We start from the raw sequence: 22,472 nt of genomic DNA on the forward strand, positions 1-22,472 counted from the left end.
TCCTGTGTCTGCGTGGGTTTTCGCCAGGTCCTCCGGTTTCCTCCCACCACGAAAGACTTGCAGGTTGATAGGTAAATTGGCCATTATAAATTGCCCCTAGTATAGGTAGGTTGTAGGAGAATATAGGTACAGGTGGGGATGTGGTAGGAATATGGGATTCGTGTAGGATTAGTATAAATGGGTGGTTGATGGTCGGCACAGACTCGGTGGGCCGAAGGGCCTGTTTCAGTGCTGTATCTCTGAATAAAAATGAGATAAAGAAACAAACAACACCTGCTCTCAGAAGCCTGATACAGAGTAAAACTACAAAGAATTGAACCAGATTTGAAAGTTGAGGTTTGCAGGGAGTTAAAAGCCCAACAGGATCACCAGGAATCACCTTATTCATGGTCATCCAGGTCAAAACGTGTTCAGAGATGTGAGCAAAGAGGTCATTGATTGCAAAAAGGACACTGATTTTGCAAATGTATGAAATCCAATCCATGGCAATTGAGAGGTGTCTGGGTCTTTTAACAGCAAAGATTTTGCCATCAACGAGGACTGTGTTAATGTACAAGTGTAGTATGAGGCTTTCAAGTATTTTAATAAGAAAATACCTCTCTTTGTAATTTGGGGTATCAGCTACTTACAAAGCACTATTTAGTCAATGGGGATTTCCTTTAGTTTAGTAGTTATAAAGAAGTCTTAGTTTTTTTTGTTTTTTATTTTAGAGATACAGCACTGAAACAGGCCCTTCGGCCCACCGAGTCTGTGCCGACCATCAACCACCCATTTATACTAATCCCATATTCCTACCACATCCCCACCTGTTCCTATATATTTCCCTACCACCTACCTATACTAGGGGCAATTTATAATGTCCAATTAACCTCTCAACCTGCAAGTCTTTGGCATGTGGGAGGAAACCGGAGCACCCAGAGGAAACCCACGCAGACACAGGGAGAACTTGCAAACTCCGCACAGGCAGTACCCAGAATCGAACCCGGGTCCCTGGAGCTGTGAGGCTGCGGTGCTAACCACTGCGCCACTGTGCCGCCCTTAAAACCTAAATCTGGTCATGTTGTTCTTTAAATTTGTCTGGAGGGTCATAACTCATTTCAAACATTAACAGTCTCACTAAGGACGCAATAAATTGCAGGTTCGGGTCTGGGATACAAATTCAGAGGCTGTAAAACGGGTACATTGGAATTTGCTGGAATTTAAACAAACGCAATTTCACAATTACTTTTGCTATACTCAAGGAAAAGTCAGCATATCTACTTTTAATACTCAAGCCTTTGTGGAGAGAGAAGATTTGATTCAATAGCTTATCACAGTTAACAGTGAATGCTTTAACTGCTACAACAGATCAAGTGGGGTTAGTTTGAAATCAAAATCTAAAAAGGCAGAATTTGTTGAAGTGTTGGCTCAGCATTTTAACCTTGAGGAAGAAAAGCATGGTCCTGTTAGCTCTCAGATTGAGTTAGCTAGAATTCAGTTACAATTGAGGCAACTGGAACTTGAAAAAGGGAAAAGGAATAAAGGGTAGACAATTTCAACTTGAAATGAGAAAACTTGAATTTGAAAGAGAAAGGGAAGAGAAAGGAAGTGTTACAAAAAGAAAGAATTCAGGAAATTTGAACTGCACAAAAGGAAAACTTTGATTACACAGACAGGGAGTGGCAGTAAGGTTTACGGATGAATCTGATTTAATGCCTGGTTTTGAATTGGCAAGGAATATTCATTTAATGCCTAAATTCAGTGAGGAAGGAATTGAAATGTACTGTGTTTTTTGAAAAAATTGCTACGAAGTTGAAACAGCTGAAAGTAAGTTCAACAATCCTGTTGCAAAGTTTGTCCATGGGAAAAGCATTAGGAGGTATATTCAACACTTTTGGAAAAACAGTAAAGTGATTATGAAGTGGTTAAAACTACAGTTCTCAATCCTCATCAGTTGGTACCAGAGGCTTACAGCAAAAATTCAGGAATTTAAAAAAGAAACAGGATCAGACGTTCATGGAATTTGCCAGAGAGAAGGAAATGATATTTGATCGTTGGCATCGGTCCATGAAAATTGTACAGGATTTTGAAAGCCTTAGGGAATTAACCCTAATGAAGGAATTTAATAGTATCCCTTCAGGAATAAGGTCCCACCTGGAATAACAAAGTTAGTAAAATAAGGAACGCAGCAGAAATGGCGAGTGTTTATGAATTGACCCACAAAAGCAGTAGCTACAGGCCCCAGCTTGGAAACTTTCAAGGAAGTGGAAAGATGGGATGGTGGAGAATGAGAAGAGACTCTGTTTTAGTGAGAGATAGGATAAAGGAGAGGAGGCAGGCAACTCTTAGAGTGGTAAAAAAGATGGTCAGTAGAGTGGGGTTGAATCAAATGAATCAACATGTCATTTTTGTAATAAAAGAGGGCATGTAAAAGCAAAATACTAGAAGTTGAAGGGCAAGTCAGTAGCTATAGTCGGTTTATCAAAAGCCTGTCCTGAAAAGGACACCCCAATAGGTGGCACTGTTGACAAGGGGCTTTGGCAATGTTGGATAGGGAGCAGAAATGTGCTCCCATGTGTGCTAATGTATTAAGTCAGGTCCCTGACTGTTATAGAAGTTGCATGTTCAGGGGTATGGTGCCCCCATATTTGTCAGATGAAGCAGGCAAGCCGACTCTACTGCTAAGAGATTTTTTTTCATGCATTCATGGGATGTGGGCTTCACTGGCTATGCCAGCATTTATTGCCTCCAGGGACACACCAAATGAGTCCACTGGTTTCAGTCCATTTGAATTGGTCTATGGGCATGAGGTTAGGGGTCCCCCTTAAATTCATTGAGAGATTTTTTAAACACAGGAAGAGGAAACTACCCTCTTAGATTATGTCAGAATTTCGAGGGACTCACAAAAGCTTGCGAGATATCCAGAAAACATCTCAAGATTTCTCGGCAAGTGATGAAAATCCACATGGACAGAACAGCTAAGACACGTCAGTTGCAGCCTGGAGAAAAGGTGTTACGTTTGTTGCTTTTGCCTGGGGAATCATTGAAAGCTAGGTTCAGTGGACCTTACTTCATTAAGAGGAAACATAGTGAGGTAAACTACCTGGATAGTACCCTAGACAGACAGAAGAGTCAAATGGTGTATCACGTGAATACATTGAAAAGATACCATAACTATGAACCTGGTCAGTCAGTAAATTTATTTCAAATGACAGAACAGGTGGTTAAGAATGTTACTTTTGATGCAGTGGATGAAGGGGCAGAGACTCAGAACTTTCAGATTGAACTCCCTGCGGTGAAACTGGCAAACACAGAAGTGTTAGAAAATTTAGACACAGTTCTACACTCTCTCTCTGAACAGCACAAAAAGGACATAGCTGAGTTGTTAAAAGAATTTAAAGCAGTATGTGCAGATACGCCAAGTCGATCTCCTGACTATTCAAGGGGTTGATGTAGGAACAGTTATCCCATTAAACAGAACCCTTGACTTAATCCTGATAAATTGGCTCAGTCAGAGAGAAGGTGCAATATACGCTAAAGAATTATATAACTGAACCTAGTCAAAGCAGCTGGAGTTCACCAGCGGTGCTATTACCAAAACTGGATGGTTCCAAAAAATTTTGTATTGATCATCGGAGAGTGAATGCAGTAACTAGACAGACGTTTATCCCATCCTTGACTTGAGGATTGTAATGACAGAGTGGGGAATTCAGTCTTTATTAGCAAGATTGATTTGCTGAAAGGTTATTGGCAAGTCCCCTTGAATGGCCAAGCTAAAGAAATCCCACCTTCATGACTCCAAAAGGCCGATTTCAGTGTTAAGGTCATGCTGTTTGGCATGAAAAATGCACTGGCCACATTTCAAAGGTTGACTGACCAGGTGATCGCTGGCTAAGCAATTGCATTGTGTATATTAATGATCTGTTGGTATACAGTGACACCTGGGAAGACCATTAAACACTTAAAGGCTCTGTTCGACAGGTTAGAGAAAGCCAATTTGGTAGTAAACTTAGCAAACAGCGAACTTGCCAAGCCTAGGGTTAGCTATTTAGGGCATATAGTGGGTCAAGAACAAGTGTTGCCTAGGGAAACTAAAGTTCAGGTGATAACAGATTTTCCAGTCCCCAAGACAAAAAAGGGAGATGCTACGAATCCGAAGGATGTGTGGGTTCTACCAGAAGTTCATTCCTAACTTCAGTACAGTAGCAACTCCACTGATGAATTTACTAAAAAAGGGCGTGAAGATCCAGAGGACAGAATCCTGTCAAATGGCATTTGAAAAGTTCAAGGCCTTTTTAATAAATGAACCAAATTTTGACCCACCATTTAAGTGATGTAGAGTAAGAGCAGTGTTACTCCAGGATGATGACACTGGTTTTGATAGTCTGTCAGTTATTTTTCTAAGAACTCAGCAAGTACCAGATGTACTTCACACTGAAAAGGAGGCTTTAGGTTGCATGTTGGCCCTTCAACATTTTAAAGTATACATCAATAACGTTCTCGAGGAAATAACAGCTTTGACTGATCTTAATCCATTAAGGTTTTGAGAAAAGTTCAAAACCAAGAACGCCACATTATTTTGGTGAAGTTTAATGTTACAACCATTTACCCTAAAGACTGTACATGTTGCAGGAATGAGCAATGTAGTTGCCGATGCTCTCTCCAGAATTGAAACAAAGAGTATAACGGAGGCAAATAACTCAAATGCAAAATATTGTTGTCACCTGTGTAAAGTGTAAAATGGAATATTTACAGTGGAAATGTTTACAAGGTTATGTATTATATTGAGAGAAAAATCATAACCACGGTAATGAATTTTCTCGTTTTGGGGGGGCGGGGTGTTATGAACGCTGGACTTTATAACATGATTAGGTTTTAAAAAGTGTGATTCTTAAATATTTAAGATGGAGTCCAAGGATCAGGTGACCTCATCCACTCGGCTTAAAGACAAGATAGAAATCTTGGTTATCAGGACAACAGAGAAAAAGATCTATGACTATTTTTTGAAAAACAGAGAACTCAGGGGTAGAACATCTGAAGAACAATGGGTTCCACCCTTCCTAGACTTTTGGATCTTAAACAAGGAGTCAATGATTCTGAGGATGTAAATATGCTAGGCAGCTGTTAATACCTGGAAACAAAGGAAGATCCAGTGAAACTGCACTTCTGGACTTTGCTTATTGGAAAAGGACAAGAAGCTATTTGCTTGGTTTCAGATAGGTTTATCAGATTTTCCGAAGGCATACAACTGTACAGAGGACCAGTGGTGGCAGCCTCAGAGCAGGTTGTAAGAAAGGAAGACAACCAGTGCTGACAGAGAGAGACAGAGAGAGACAGAGAGAGACAGAGAGAGACAGAGAGAGACAGAGAGAGACAGAGAGAGACAAAACTAACACCTGCTCTCAAAAGCCCGATACAGTGAAAGGCTGTGAAGAATTGAACATCTTTTGGAAGTTTAATCCCAACGGGATCACTAGGAATCGCATTCTCCACAGATGTCCAGGTCAAAAGTGCTGAGAGAAATGAGTGAAGATGATATTGATTTTGAAAACGTCTGGGAGATCCAATGCATTGCAACTTGGAGGAGTGTACAACTTTTAACCACAAAGATTTCACTATCAAAGAGGACTATGTAATGTACAAGTGTGGTGTGAGATTTTGAAGTATTTTAATAAATAAAGGAAATATCTTTGTAATTTGGTTTACTAGCTACTTACAAAGCATTATTTGGTTAATGGGAATTTCTTTTAGTTTAGTTGTTACAAAAGAAGTCTTAAAACATGAAATCTTGTTGCGTAATACTTGAAATTGGTCTGGGGTTCATACCTCATTTTTAATGTTAGGGGTCTCACTGAGGTTGTAACACTACCTTGATCTCAAATGAAAATGCGAAGCGCACATGGCTTCAGTCCCAGTGGATGGCAATAATTAAATCTACCAACAGAGAGGCACCATGGCCAGAATTTTACACCCTCCCCCACTGCAAACAAGGGAGCGGGCTGGAAAGCCGGGGGGGGATCGTAAAATCAAGTGTTATCAGCAGTGGGGAAGACTGCAAACAGCCCAACCCCACCCCCCGCAGGCTAATTGAGGCCCTTAAGTGGCCATTTAATTGTTATTTAAGGACCTCCTCTCCACTAACGCTGGTATATTATAGTAAAACCTGGTGGCCCTCTGACTGGCCAGCAGCTCTTAGAATCACAGAATAATAGTGCAGAAGAGGCCCTTTGGCCCATCGAGTCTGCACCAATGTATTAAAGACACCTAACCTGTCTAAATAATCCCATTTGCCAGCACTTGGCCCATAGCCTTGAATGTTATAACGTGCCAAGTGCTCATCCAGGTACTTTTTAAAGGATGTGAGGCAACCTACCTCTACCACCCTCCCAGGCAGTGCATTCCAGACTGTCACCACCCTCTGGGTAAAAAAGTTCTTCCTCAAATCCCCCTTAAACCTCCTGCCCCAAACCTTAAACTTGTGACCTCTCGTAACTGACCCTTCAACTAAGGGGAACAGCTGCTCCCTATCCACCCTGTCCATTCCCCTCATACTCTTGTATACATCGATCAGGTCACCCCTCAGTCTTCTCTGCTCCAGCGAAAACGACCCAAGCCTATCCAACCTCTCTTCATAGCTTAAATGTTCCATCCCAGGCAACATCCTGGTGAATCGCCTCTGCACCCCCTCCATGTCCCTTAGAGACGGAACATCCTGCCTTTCGGGGGGGGGGGGGGGGGGCGGGGTAGGAGGGGGGGTGTAAGTCCCGACGGAGGCCAACAAAGGGCCTGGGCCACGCAAAGTTGCTAACTGGCTTCCAGGCCTGATGGTGGAAGGCTCTCCCCCAACTTTTCAACCAGTGGGCAAGGCCACCACCACATTGTAAAACTCTGGCTCATGGGTCACTCCTCTGCTAATGATCGTTTAAAAGCAGATATCTTCAACTTGGGTCTGTGAGGAAACCCCAGGAGGCAGGAGAGGTGTTCATAGAGTCAGAGTTTTACAGCACAGAAACAGGCCCTTCGGCCCAAAGCGCCTGCGCCAACCTTCAAGCACCCGTCCTAATTAATCCCATTTCCCCACACTTAGCCCGTAGCCTTATATGTTATGGCGTTTCAAGTGTTCATCTAAATACTTCTTGAATGTCGTGAGTGATCCTGCCTCTACCACCCCTTCGGGCAGTGTGTTCCAGATTCCAACCACCCTCTCGGTGAAAAAATTCTTCCTCAACTCCCCTCTAAACCTCCTGCCCCTTCCCTTAAATCGATAAGAACTAGGAGCAGGGGTAGGCCGTCCGGCCCCTCGAGCCTGCTCCGCCATTCAATAAGATCATGGCTGATCTTTTCGTGGACTCAGATCCACTTACCCGCGCTCCCACCGTATCCCTTAATTCCTTTATTGTTCAAAAAGATATCTACCTTAGCTTTAAAGACGTTTACTGAAGAAGCGTCAACTACTTCACTGGGCAAGGAATTCCATAGATTAACAACCCTCTGGGTGAAGAAGTTCCTTCTTAATTCAGTCCTAAATCTGCTCCCTCTAATCTTGAGGCTATGCCCTCTTGTCCTAGCTTCACCTGCCAGTGGAAACATCCTCTCTACTTGTATCTTATCTATTCCCTTCATGATTTTATATGTTTCTATAAGATCCCCCCTCATTCTTCTGAACCCCAATGAATATAATCCCAATCTACTCAGTCTCTCCTCATAAGTCAACCCCCTCAACTCCAGAATCAACCTAGTGAACCTCCTCTGCACCCTCTCCAGTGCCAGTATATCCTTTCTCAAGTAAGGAGACCAAAACTGCACACAGTACTCCAGGTGCGGCTTCACCAGTACCTTATACAGCTGCAACATAACCTCTCTGCTTTTAAACTCAATCCCTTTAGCAATGAAGGACAAAATTCCATTTGCCTTCCTAATTACTTGCTGTACCTGCAGACCAACCTTCTGCGATTCATGCACAAGGACACCTAGGTCCCTCTGCATAGCAGCATGCTGCAACTTTTTACCATTCAAGTAATAATCCTTTTTACTGTTACTCCTACCGAAATGAATGACTTCACATTTATTAACACTGTATTCCATCTGCCAGACCTTTGCCCACTCACTCAATGTATCTATGTTCCTCTGCAAAGTTTCACATTCATCTGCACACTTTGCTCTGCCACTCATCTTAGTGTCATCTGCAAACTTTGACACCCTACACGTGGTCCCGAACTCCAAATCATCTATATAAATTGTAAATAATTCCGGTCCCAACACCGATCCCTGAGGCACACCACTAGTGACTGATTGCCACCCAGAATAGCACTCATTTATCCCCACTCTCTGCTTCCTGTTAGTCAACCAATCCTCTATCCATGCTAATACTTTACCCCTAACGCCATGCCTCCTTATCTTATGCAGTAGCCTTTTGTGCGGCACCTTGTCGAAGGCCTTTTGGAAATCTAGGTACACCACATCCACTGGGTCCCCATTGTCCACCTTGCTCGCAATGTCACCATAGAATTCCAAAAGATTTGTCAAGCATGACCTGCCCTTCATGAACCCATGCTGCGTCTGCCCAACGGGACAATTTCTATCGAGATGCCCTGCTATTTCTTCCTTGACTCAAGCAACTTCCCCACTAGAGGTTAAGCTAACCGGTCTATAATTCCCCATCTTTTGTCTACCTCCCTTTTTAAACAGTGGCGTCACATCTGCTGCTTTCCAATCAGCTGGGACTACCCCCAGCGAATTTTGGAAAATTACCGTCAGTGCACCTGCTATTTCTCCCATCTCTTTTAGTACCCTGGGATGCATTCCATCAGGGCCAGGAGACTTATCAATCCTTAGCTCCATTAGCTTGCCCAACACTACCTCTTCCGTAATAATGATTGTTTCCAAGTCCTCACCTGCGTTCGTCTCTTTGTCAATTACTGGCATGTTATTAATGTCCTCCACTGTGAAGACCGATACAAAATACCTGTTCAATGCCTCGGCCATTTCATCATACCCCATAACTAAATTCCCCTTCTCATCCTCTAAAGGACCAACGTTTACTTTAGCCACTCTTTTTCGTTTTATATAGTTATAGAAACTTTTGCTATCTGTCTTTATATTCTGTGCTAGTTTTTTCTCATGTTCCATCTTACTTTTCTTTATAGCTCTTTTTGTGGCTGTTGACCTTTAAAGTTTTCCCAATCTTATAGTTTCATGCTGCTTTTGGCCACTTTGTATGCCTTCTCTTTCAATTTGATAGCCTCCCTTATTTCCTTAGACACCCATGGCAGATTACCCCTTTTCTTCCAGTCCTTCCTTTTCACTGGAATATACTTTTGCTGAGCACTTTGAAAAATTGCTTTGAAAGTCCTCCACTGCTCGTCAACTGTCCCACCGTAAAATCTTCGTTTCCAGTCCACTTTAGCCAAGTCCTCCCTCATTCTATTGTAGTCTCCCTTGTTCAAGCACAGGACCCTGGTATTGGATTTTATCTTCACACTCTCCATCTGTATTCTAAATTCAACCATACTGTGATCACTCCTTCCAAGAGGATCCCTAACTATGAGGTCATTAATTATTCCTGTCTCATTACACAGGACTAGATCTAGGATAGCTTGCTCCCTCGTCGGTTCCATTACATACTGTTCAAGAAAACTATCACGGATACACTCAACGAATTCCTCCTCAAGGCTACCCTGACTGAGCTGGTTCGACCAATCTACATGTAGATTAAAATCCCCCATGATAATTGCCGTACCATTTTTACAGGCATTATTTATTTCTTTGTTTATTGCCCGCCCCAATGTGATGCTATTATTTGGTGGCCTATAGACTACGCCTATCAATGACTTTTTCTTCTTAAGAGTTTCTAATTTCCACCCAAATGGATTCAACCTCATTCTCCATAGAACCTATATCATCTCTCAGCACCGCCCTGATGTCGTCCTTGAGTATCAGAGCTACACCACCTCCCTTACCTTCCTGTCTGTCATTCCGAATAGTCTGGTACCCCTGGATATTTAACTCCCAGTCGTGACCAACCTGTAACCATGTCTCCGTAATGGCTACCAAATCATATTTATTCGCGATTATTTGTGCCGTTAACTCATCAACCTTGTTACGAATGCTACAAGCATTCAGGTAAAGTGCCTTTATGTTAGCTTTCTTACCCTCATGATTCCCAACATCTCTAATAATAAATCCTGATTTAACCTTCCTTTCTGCTTCTTTCATAGTCTGCCTTGAACTTAAACCCTCCTGCACACGCTAGCCTGCTGCTTACCTTTTTATTTATCATCATACTCCGTCGTTTTCCCTTTCCCTTCCCCCCCCCCGAGTCACTAGTTTAAAGTCCTAGAGACCACCCTGTTTATCCGTTTCGCTAGAACACTGGTTCCAGATCAGTTCAGGTGGAGACCGTCCCATCGGTACAGATCCCCCCGGTTCCAAAACTGATGCCAATGCCCCATGAAATGGAACCCCTATTTCTCACACCACTCCCTTAGCCACGTGTTTACTTCCCTAATATTCTTATCCCTAAGCCAATTTGCACGTGGCTCAGGCAGTAATCCGGAGATTATGACCCTCGAGGACCTGTTTCTTAATTTCGCTCCTAGTGCTTTATAATCCCCAAACAGGTCCTCCATCCTAGCCTTGCCTATGTTGTTAGTCCCAACGTGGACCACAACAACTGGATCCTCCCCCTCCCGCTCCAATATCCTTTCAAGCCGGTCAGAGATGTCCTGCACCCTGGCACCGGGCAGGCAACACACCATGCAGGACTCCCGATCCGGCTTGCAAAGGATACTATCTATCCCTCTAATTATAGAATCTCCTATAACTACCACTTGTCTTTTTGCTCCCCCCTCTTGAATGGCCTTCTGCACCATGGTGCCATGGTTAGTTGGCTCATCCTCCCCGCAGCCCTTTCCCTCATCCACACAGAGAGCAAGTCTCTCGTACCTGTTGGATAAGGTCAAAGGCTGAGGCTCCTCCACTCCTGAACTCAGGATCCCCCTACCTGCCTCACTTGCAATCACACCCTGTTGTCCCTGATCACTAACTGAATTTGAATTACTTAATCTACCAGGTGTGACTGCCTCCTGAAACAAAACGTCCAGGTAACTCTCCCCCTCCCGGATGTGCCGCAGTATTTGAAGCTCAGATTCCAGATCATCAACTCTGAGCCGGAGTTCTTCCAGCAACCAACACTTGCTGCAGATGTGGTCACTGCCGTTCACAATGGGGTCAGCCAGCTCCCACATCACACAGCTACAGCACATCACCTGCCCAGCCATCTCTACTTAGTTAATTACTTTAGTACTTTATATAAATTTATGAGTTAGATACTTTGATACTTCTCTGCTATGGTCTTTTTCAAATAACCAATTAATAGATAAATCAAAAAAAGTAAGTAAAAAAAAGTAAATTTTTAACCAATATCACACGATACAGAAGAAATAAAAAAGCTTACCTTATCAACACACTGGAGTCCTTTTTTTTGGTTAGAAGAGGAGGGCGGATGGGAGACACTACATGTGTAGTGGCTCGGGTTCAGCCACTGCCCAAATATATAAGTTTTTACTTACCCAGCAGTCCCCTGGTCCACTGAAACAAACGGTAATCTACTTTAAGATGAAACTGACTTCCCAGCTGGTCACTTGCTCGCACTGTCTCTGCTTCCGAAAAAGCTGCTATACCCCCTAGTTATTGACCTCTCCACTAAGGGAAAAAGTTTCTTCCTATCTATCTTATCAATGCCCCTCATAATTTTGTATACCTCAATCAGGTCCCCCCCTCAGCCTTCTCCGCTCTAAGGAAAACAACCCCAGCCTAACCAGTCTGTCGTCATAACTGAAATGCTCCAGCCCAGGCAACATCCTGGTGAATCTCCTCTGCGTCCTCTCCATTGCAATCATATCCTTCCTATTGTATGGTGACCAGAACTGTACACAGTACTCCAGTTGTGGCCTAACCAGCGTTTTATAACCAGCTCCATCATAACCTCCCTGCTCTTATATTCTATGCCTCGGTTAATAAAGGCAAGTATCCCGTATGCCTTCCAAACCACCTCATCTACCTGTGCTGCTGCCTTCAGTGATCTATGGACAAGCACCCCAAGTCCCTCCATACGCCCTAGGGTCCAACCATTCATTGTATATTCCACTGCCTTGTTAGACCTCCCAAAGTGCATCACCTCACACTTCTCAGGATTAAACTCCATTTGCCACTGCTCCGCCCACCTTACCAGCCCATCTACATCATCCTGTAGTCGAAGGCTTTCCTCCTCACTATTTACGACACCACCAATTTTCGTGGCGTCTGCGAACTTACTGATCATACCACCTATATTCATGTCTATATCATTAATGTACACTGCAAACAGCAAGGGTCCCAGCACCAATCCCTGCGGAACCCCACTGGTCACAAGCCTCCATTCACAAAAACAACCGTCTACCATCACCCTCTGCCTCTTTACACTAAGCCAATTTTGAATCCAATTTGCCAAATTACCCTGGATCCCATGGACTTTTACTTTCTTAACCAATCTCCCATGCAGGACCTTATCAAAAGCCTTACTGAAGTTCATGTAGACTATATCAACTGCTTTACCCTCATCTACACCTCTCGTCACCTCCTCGAAAAATTCAATCAAATTTGTTAGACACAATCTCCCCCTCACAAAGCCATGCTGACCATCCCTGTCTCTCCAAGTGGAGATTAATTCTGTCCCTCAGAATTTTTTTCCAATAGTTTCCCTACCACTGATGTTAGACTCACCGGCCTGTAATTACCTGGTTTATCCCTGCTACCCTTCTTGAATAATGGTACCACATTCGCTGTCCTCCAATCCTCTGGTACCTCTCCTGTGGCGAGAGAGGATCTGAAAATTTGTGTCAGAGCCCCTGCTATCTCCTCCCTTGCCTCACCTACCAACCTGGGATACATCTCATCTGGGCCTGGGGATTTATCCACCTTTAAGCCCGCTAATACTTCCTCCTTTACAATGCTAATTTGATCAAGTACATCACAATCCCCCTCCCTGATCGCTACACCTACATCGTCCTTCTCCATAGTGAACACAGATGCAAAGTAATTGTTCAAAACCTCACCTATGTCCTCCAGCTCCGCACACAGATTACCTCTTTGATCCCTAATGGGCCCCACGTTTTCCCTGGTTATCCTCTTGCCCCTAACATATTTATAAAATGCCTTGGGATTCTCCTTTAACTTGTCTGTCAGCGATTTATCTCGCCCCCTCTTCACTCTCCTAATTACTTTAAGTACTCCCCTACACTTTCTACATTTTTCTAGGGCCTCGGCTGTTTTCAGCGCTTTGAATCTGCCATACGCCTCCTTTTTTCCCCCTTATCCAATCCTCTATATCCCTTGACCTGCTGGTCCTACTCTTCACCTTTACTGGAACATGCTGCACCTGAACCCTCACAATTTCCCTTCTAAATGTCTCCCACTGGTCTGATGTAGACTTTCCTATAAGAAGCTGCTCCCAGTTCACTTTGGCCAGATCCTGTTTTATCATATTGAAATCTGCCTTGCCCCAATTCAGTACTCTTATTTCCAGTCCCTCTTTGTCCTTTTCCATAACAACCTTAAATCTTAGAGTTATGGTCACTATCCCCGCAAGGCTCCCCCACTGACACTTCTACCACTTGTCCGGCTTCATTCCCCAGGATTAAGTCCAGTACCGCCCCTCCTCTTGTCGGACTCTCTACGTGCTGGCTCAAAAAGCTCTCCTGAAAGCACTTGAAGAATTCTGCCCCCTTTATGCCTTTTGCACTAAGACTATCCCAGTTGATATTGGGGAAGTTGAAATCCCCTATTATTACCCTATTATTTTTACACCTCTCTGAGATTTGCCTACATATCTGCTCCTCTATCTCTCCCTGACTGTTTGGAGGCCTGTAGTATACTCCCAGCCAAGTAATAGCCCCCTTTTTGTTTTTAAGTTCTACCCATATGTCCTCATTTGAGGAACCTTCCAAGATATCATCCCTCCTTACTGCAGTAATTGACTCCAGGATCAACAATGCAATACCACCTCCTCTTTTACCCCCTCCCCTATCACGTCTGAAGATTCTATACCCTGGGACATTAAGCTGCCAGTCCTGCCCTTCCCTCAAACATGTCTCAGTGATAGCAATAATATCATATTCCCATGTGCTAATCAACGCCCTCAACCATGCATTAAAATAGATACAATCCAGCCTTGTATTATTTGCCTGAGCCTTAACAGGTCAACATTTACTCTGTCCTCCGGACTGACTTAGCTTCACGTTAATATTTGATTGTACAACACCCCCTACTGTGCTTCCACTCTGTATCCCACCCCCCAGCCAAATTAGTTTAAACCACACCCCCTCCTCCCCCACCCCCCCCCAACAGCACGAGCAAACCTCCCAGCAAGGATGTTGGTCCCATTCTGGTTCAGGTACAACCCGTCCATCTTATACAGATCCCAGCTTCGCGAGAAACAGGCCCAGTGATCCATGAGTCTAAAGCCCTCCCTTCTGCACTATCTCCCCAACCAAGCATTAATCTGCTCTAACCTCCTATTCACATACTCACTAGCCAGTGGCACCGGAAGAAACCCAGTGATTACAATCTTTGAGGTCCTACCTTTTAATCTGCTGCCTAGTTTTTAAAAAATTTTTTGCAGGACCTCATTCATCCCTCTTTCTACCTATGTCATTGGTACCAACGTGGACCACAACCTCCTGCTGTACACCCTCACCCACCAGAATACTTTATAGCCCCTCAGTGATATCCAAGACCCTTGCACCAGGGAGGCAACATACCATCCTGGAATCACGTCTGCGAGCACAGAAACGCCTATCTGTTCCTCTAACCATAGAATCCCCTACCACTATTGCCCTCTTGTCCCTTTTTCTCCATCCCAGCACAGCTGAGTCAGCCATGACAGTCCAGACATGACTCTTGGTGCATTCTCCAGAGGAATCCTCTCTCTCATCGGTACTCAGAACTGAATATCGGTTAGAAAGTGGGATGTCCTCTGGGGACTCCTGCACTACCTGCCCTGACTTCTTTGTCCGACCATCAGCCACCCCCCGACTGTGCTCGCCTACCTCCTGCCATCCACGTAGTCCTCCACCTCACGGATGTGCCACAGTGACTCCAACCGCCGCTCGAGCTCCAAAACCCGAAGCTCAACTTTCTGCAACCGGAGACACTTCCTGCAGACAATGTTCGCCAAGGTCACATGGCATGTCCACGACTTCCCACAATGCACAGGAGGTACATTCCGCTTAGCCAAGCTGCCCCGCCATTACTTACTTTTACAATGAAAAAAAAACATGCAAGTGTAATAACCTACCAGCTATTTACAATCAACTTTTATCCCCTGTACCTTTGAGGCTGAGAAAGAAAAAGCCCAAAGAGCACCTTCCACCACCCCCAGCCAACGAAAATACCCACATTTAACTTACAGCCTCACTCCATGCAAACAGCACTTGTATAGCCAGTAAATACTAAAAATTTACAGGTAGCTGTCCTAGGGCTTTAATTTAAAAGGAACCTTTTTTTTTTAAAAACACCAATCAATCTCAGTTATCCCCAGGCAATAAAAGCTGCTGCCCATCATCAGCGCAGAATTTCAGTGATGTCACTGTTCGTTTTTTGTTTACACTAAATCCCAACAGAGAGTCCGCTGCCACCGTTGTCCGCTGTTCAGATTTCCATTCTTCTAAATATGAGGATATCATGTGGCCCAATCAACATTTTGCAAATTCTACATTTTACTGTACTGTGGAGTGGTCTCACTTCGCTGTATGAGATGTCAGGTGGAAGCCAGATTCACCGCCACAGGTACACAGGAAGGAAAAATAATCAAACCATAAATCACCACAGGCTGCTCTCTCTCTCTCTCTCTGCGTTGCATCCAATTTCAAAGCAGTAGTGCCCCGAGATCAGGTTGTTTGGTTTCGTCTTTGGCAAGAATAGCATGCAACACACAAAATAAAACTTCTGAGAACAATCAGATGTGTCTGTAACCAATTTTCTAAGTACGAGTGCAATATGTGTACCTATACACATAAAGTTAGGAATTTTTGTAATTTAACTTCAAAATATCAAGACTAAAATATATAGATTCAAGTTACACAACAGAAAATGCCTGTTCTGTAACCACAAAAGAACTGGGTTAAGCTTGCTCTTCTGTTTACATTCCTTAAAAGGGCTGGAAAGAGAGAAAAAGTGACCCTCCAAAATGGATGCATATTTCACCTCCCAAAATGAAAGCACTGCTTAGTCATAAAGACCAACAAGGTGGGATCATAAAACTACACACCTTTATACACATATGTTCTGATGAAAGGCCACAGACCAGAAACGTTAACTGTTTCTCTCTCCACAGATGCTACCTGACCTGCTGAATATTTCTAGCACTTTGATTTTAATACACATTTCAAATGTGGAAACAAAGTTGTTAACCCTGGGAGTCCCCAATGTTAAAAATTTTAATCCAGCAACATGATACTGAACATCCACAAGTCGAACCAGGACACATCTCTCAAATTCAGTATTCTCTAAATATACGACAAATTGCAAAATGCATCAAACACTGAACGCATTACAGCTTCACTGATCCCCAGAGGGCTAGGAAATAATCAGTTTATAACTCGACAGGCATAATGGTTTTATGCTATAGTTCTAATTATCCATTCATTCTGCGTGGACAATGGAAGCAAAGAACAGCATGATCCATCTCATCTGGGATTTCAGGGCTGAGGGGGAGCCAAGTGGCCAGCAGCAACATTAGACCGACAAAGGGCTAGGACCATTTATCTGCTCTTTTGCGTAAGGGACAGGGGTAGGAGCAAGAGAAAGGGGGATGCGGGGAGAGAGAAATTTTAAAATATAAAATTTTTAAAAACATTAGGGAAACCATAGATGTAGGTGGCAATTAGTATTAGTATTACTAATGCATTCTTGCAATTGCTTTTTTTTTTAAGAATAAAACTATCCAAGACCAGAGATAACAGGAAGCAAATAAGTGCATAAAAGGCATGCATAACTTCCTAGTATGCACATACCCAAAGCATAAGTACTTTAATGTCAAGTTCTTGTTCCTCATTCATCAGCAATATATCTCACTCTCATTTTCACTCATGCTTTTTACACACAATAGTTTCATATGCACTGTCTATGTACATTCGCAAATTGGTAAAATCCACTCCTCATAGCTCTACCTGAAATTTTTCTCCTTTATGCATCTGAGTTGATCGGAATTCAGGAGAGTCGATGAAAGAAGTGGGGTAAATGTTGTGCAGGAAGTGCCCACGATAGGAGACTTTCATCCTGTCAATTGAAAAAGTTACTGTAGAAAGATTACACAAGATCAATACCAGGAAGCATAATCATATCGCGGTGCAGGGAAAAACATCCGAGCCTTGAAATTAGATTTCTGTCTGCCAGTTAACTCTGCAGAAACTCTAATTTATAATGTATCAGATTTATTTGTGTCTAAATGGATTGAAAATAAAGTTCTCACTATTATAGAACTGAAGCACCACCTCCTCACGTTTGTATTACAACCCCCTTGAGATAAACGCCAACATTCCATTAGCCTTTTGATTAGCTTTTGTACCTGTTCACTAGTTTTTAGTAATCTGTGTACTGAACACCCAAACTCCTTTGCTCCTCTATAACTCTTACTTGAAAAAAAAATCAGAACTTTCTTTTCATGGATACAAGTGGATGGTCTCACACTCTCCCCCGCCCTTCCCCCTACTGAACTTTTGTATGCCCTTGTAGCTGAAGATCTCTCCAGCATTATCTGAGAAAGGGGCAGAATTAGTGGGTTGCAACATGTAAGAATTACAATTATGAGTTGACCTTTTGATGTACCATAAATATTTCACCAACATCTTGGAATACAGAGTAGAATCTCAACATGTGCTGATGACACCAAACTTGGAGGTGCGGCAAACAGTGAAAACATGAACTGCCTGCAACAAGACACAGATAGGCAAGCAGAATGGGAATTTAATACTGACAAATGTGAGGTGATGCATTTTGGCAGAAAGAATAGGGCCAGGTAACATCTACTTAATGGTACAGTTCCAAAGAGTGTGCAGGAACAGAGGGACCTGAGGGTGCATCAATCTCTGAATGTGGCAGGACATATTGAGCGAGTGGTTGGTAAAGCATATGGGATCTTGAGCTTCATAAATACAGGCACGATTACAAAAGCAGGGAAGTTATGCTGAACCTTTATAAAGCTCTGGTTAGGCCCCAACTGCAGTATTGCATCCAGTTCTGATCACCACACTTCAGGAAGGATGTGAGGGTGCAGAGATTTACCAGAATGGTTCCAGAGATGGGGGATTTTAGGGTAGGTGGGAAAATCTGTTCACTTTAGAACAAAGGAGATTGAGGGGAGATTTAACTGAATTGTACAAGATTATAATAGGCTTAGATAAATTAGACAAGGAAAAACTGTTCCCATTGACAAACTGTACAAGGATTAGGGGACACAGATTGAAAGTCTTGGGCAAAGGATGCGGGGGAATAAGCAGCAGCACTTTCTTTTACGCAACGGGTTGTAATGACCTGGAACTTGCTGCCCACAAGCGGGGTTGAAGCGGAGACGATCAATGACTTGGATGGCCACCTGGGAGGAATAGACTATGGGGATTGAGCTGGGTGTGGAACTGACTGCATAGCTCCGTGGAGAGCCAGCATGGACTCAATGGGCCAAATGGCCTCCTTCTGTGCCGTAAATTACTGATCATCAAACTTCATATTCCATCCCATTCCTCCTCAGTTGGACAGTAACCACGATCTAGCCTTCAAACCTTCTGTATTTCTGCTACTGTGGAGATGAGCATTATGCATTAACTGGAGATGCATGTGAGGCAATTTTCCCACATGGGATATCATTGCCTCTGGGTGCTGGGAGTTGGCATCAGAAATGGAAGTAGAATATTTCACATAGTGCAGTGTAGAATTTATCAACCAACTGCTGAAAGGTCACAATCCGATCCTTGCAGAGGAGTGGTTACTATTTATAATTTGTTTGGCTTCATACCAGCTCCTCACTTTGCCCTTTTCGGCAGAAAGCAACGGGCAGACACGATTGATGGGAAAACTGTTGAAACACACTGAAAAATTAGAGAAATGGGCAGTCTTACTCGTGTATAATACAGAGAATTATATTTCTAAAAGATTGCAGGTTGCTGCTGCATCCATGGTTGGAACAAGATCTTCAGAAGAAAAGGGTAAACAAGATTCATGACTACAGCTATAACAAGTTCTCTGACGCACCAGCAGACATCATCTATACGAGTACTTTATAATTGCATCTTGTGGTTAATACTCCAAGTTTTAAGTTACTGCAGCACTTGCTATATTATGTACATTTTGACATGGATGCCCTGAACAGTTCATAATTTACAGCAGAAACTAAATAAATTAGAATGATACAAAAACTGCATGAGATGAAAATCACTTAGTGGGTCTAGACACATAATATATGTCAGTTTGCTTCAGTTGACAGCATTCTTACCCCTCAGTCAAAAGGTTTCACTCACCCTTCACAATTTGAGAGCCAACATTTCAGTGAGGGAGTGCTGCACAGTTTAAAGTGCTGCCTTCTGATAGAGACATTGAACTGTCTTAATGTTCAGGTGGGTGATTTAAGATCTCAGCACGATATGGTAAAGAGCAGGCAGTTCATCCCATCTGCTGGCCAATATTTCTCCCTCAACCAACACCAAACAGATAATCTGGCCATTCATCTCCTATGCCTTTGCAGGATCTTGCTGTGTACAAACTAGCTGCTGCTCTTGTCTATCCATCGGTGACTGTATTTCAAAACATAGTTCATTGAATATAAAGTATTGTCCTGAATATGAAATGTCCTGAGGATAACATAAGACAACATATAAACTTTTTTTTTAAATATGGAAACAAGACTTTATTAACTTACTTTCCCTTTAGCAGGACACTAAGTCGATCATCAACTGATGTTTTATCTTCCGCAGCATATGTCTGATCCTTTTTAAGAGTCATAATACTGCAGAACTGTCCAGTCAATCTTTGGAACAAATCTGGAGGGACATGAAGTGGCTCAAACATTCTCCTGTAAAGCACCTTGAGCTCCTTATCAAGCTTAATCTGTAAAGCAATAATATGGTTAGGTGCAATGTGGTTTACTGATTTCAGTACAGCACATGGGCAAAGTCTAGGTATGTGTACAGTCAAACCTTTTGGTCAAAGTGATGGATGACAGTATTCGGCACAATAAGTGTTTTCCCCCCCCCCCCCCTTTAGAATAGCAGTCATTGTAAAAGTGCACAAAAAGTATACTTTTTTTTTTAAAAAGGGAGGACCTGTGATAAGCTTTTTAAACCTCGTTATTCAAAGGGTCGCAGGGGCTTTAGTTCCCATGATTCCAAAAGTATTACTGGCTATATTGAAATTCTCTTTTTCAAATCTAGCTGGTATAATATTGATGTGAATTTTCCCAGAGGACCAGATTTGGCTTCGTTGTTATACATCAAAGGTATACATAAAAGGAGCATCTAAATGCTTTTACATTTTAGAAGTTATTCCAACCTCCAAACTAACAGTCCAAATAAGAAGCAGGAAATATGGAAACTGGCAAGAATAAATTTGGTCTCAAACTTGTATCTCAATGGCCATGTTTAGTTGAGAAGCAGACATTAATTAATAACCAAATTAGATTGGTACTGCTTAAAGTATCGAAAGGACCCCAATTTACTTTTATTGAATAATATGAAGGGCCAAAGCTCACAGTGCTTGAAACAAACAAGAATGGAAATGGTAAGAGATGGGGAGGTAAATAAAGATGTAGTGATTATGTGACACCAATCTTTAAAACCCTCAAGATTGTAGGAGGAATGGAAGATTGAGGAAAGTTACAAGTTCCACAGCTTAGAAATCTTGGGGAAAATTCTGATGATTATACTATGCAAAGAGTATTTATTTCAACAGTGGGAACATAGGAAGAGCAAAGAAAGTGCAGGATGATGTATTTGGAGCTTAAAAGGAATAATGACCAGAATAATATCTACAAATGAACGAGAGACAAGAAAGTATGCAACAGGGAATGAATGAATACTAGAAGTACCATGTTTTTGTAATTCCTACTCTGGAATTTTAAGATGGGTCAAAAAGCGATTCCATGGATGTCAGTAAATCAAGACAGCTGAAAATTGAAGAGCTAAAGATGAAGCCAGCGGAGAGCAGGGATGGCGGACATTTGTCAGACTTCCTGTGGCATTAATTTCCAGTGGGTTCTCCAAATCTCTGCCAAGTACAATAGCATAAACAGCAGACGCGACTGTTTCTCCAGGGTTTCCACCAACCTCGAGATCGAGGTATTTCGTCCTGCAGAAATTCTACCCCCAAATTTTCAACGCCCAGTTGAAGGGGAGGAAAAAAAAAATCAAGTAATGATGTAGCCATTCAATGCAAACAACTGGAGGTGGAAGCACTAAGCGTGTCAAAAAAAAAGTTGATGTACAGTGGAATCTTTGCAAACAAGTGGATGAAGTTTTATGACTGGATGGAGTCACTGATATGAAGGAATTGACTGGGAGAGATGACAAGAGTCCTAGGGAATCAGAGAGTTAATGAAAAAGTGGTAGAGGATGTCTCAAATACAACATAAGCATTATTTGAGAGGAAATTAGATAGTCATGAACCAACCTTTGGTGGGAGGCCATATCATCATAATCTGTTTAGAAGTAAATTTAATATATAGACAGAAACTGGCTTACCCATATACTTGCCTTTCAACTATCTGACCAGGGTTCAAATCTACCTAGATTAATGGGATGATAGCTCTCTCTGTCTGCTACCAGGACGTATATGAAATGAGTTCTTACAACCTCAATCCAGCTGACCCAGCTTACCCAGGCAAGGACAGTTAGTGAGGGAAATGGAAAAATGCAACATTGGTGTTCTCCTGATGTCGTGACTGAGGCATTGTAACTGTGCTATATCTGACCTGGGAGTGCTTGATACAGTCACAAAAGGCCTTCCATTACCAAGCAAAATATACTAATGCAGAGATTAGCCAAGCATATAGTAAAGGCAGAGTGATTTCAATGGGGGATTTTAACTTCCATATGGATTGGAATATGCAGCTGAACATGTCAGATAGGTAGCAAATTTCGTGAGTGTGTTCAGGATAGTTTTCTGCAACAATATGTTCAAGAATCAACAAGGTCATGTAAGATTTAATAATGAGCAACGAGAGATCTAGATAACAACCTAACGGCGCATGAACATTTAATATATATTAATGACCTAGACTTGGGTGTACAGAGCACAATTTCAAAATTTGCAGATGACACAAAACTTAGAAACACTGTGAACAGTGAGGAGAATAGTGATAAACATCAAAAGGCACAGACAGGCGGGTGGAATAAGCGGAAACGTGACATGAAATTTAACGCAGAGAAGTGTGAAGTGATTCATTTTGGTAGGAGGAACGAAGAGAGGCA

The 22,472-nt window shown here is 42.6% G+C and overlaps 1 protein-coding gene across 3 annotated transcripts in view; it reads right to left on the reverse strand.

Moving 5' to 3' along the window:
• bves (blood vessel epicardial substance) overlaps nucleotides 1-22,472 on the reverse strand; it is a 49,957-nt gene that overhangs the window by 15,019 nt on the left and 12,466 nt on the right. For all 3 annotated transcript variants that reach the window (XM_068026959.1, XM_068026961.1, XM_068026963.1), the window contains exons 4-5: nucleotides 19,928-20,115; nucleotides 17,187-17,295 (exon numbers count right to left, since the gene is read on the reverse strand). In XM_068026959.1, coding sequence (XP_067883060.1) covers nucleotides 17,187-17,295; nucleotides 19,928-20,115 — 297 coding nt within the window. The remainder of the gene's footprint in view (nucleotides 1-17,186; nucleotides 17,296-19,927; nucleotides 20,116-22,472) is intronic.

This window comes from Heterodontus francisci, chromosome 3 (genome assembly GCF_036365525.1).
Source record: "Heterodontus francisci isolate sHetFra1 chromosome 3, sHetFra1.hap1, whole genome shotgun sequence".
NCBI classification, from domain to species: Eukaryota; Metazoa; Chordata; class Chondrichthyes; order Heterodontiformes; family Heterodontidae; genus Heterodontus; species Heterodontus francisci.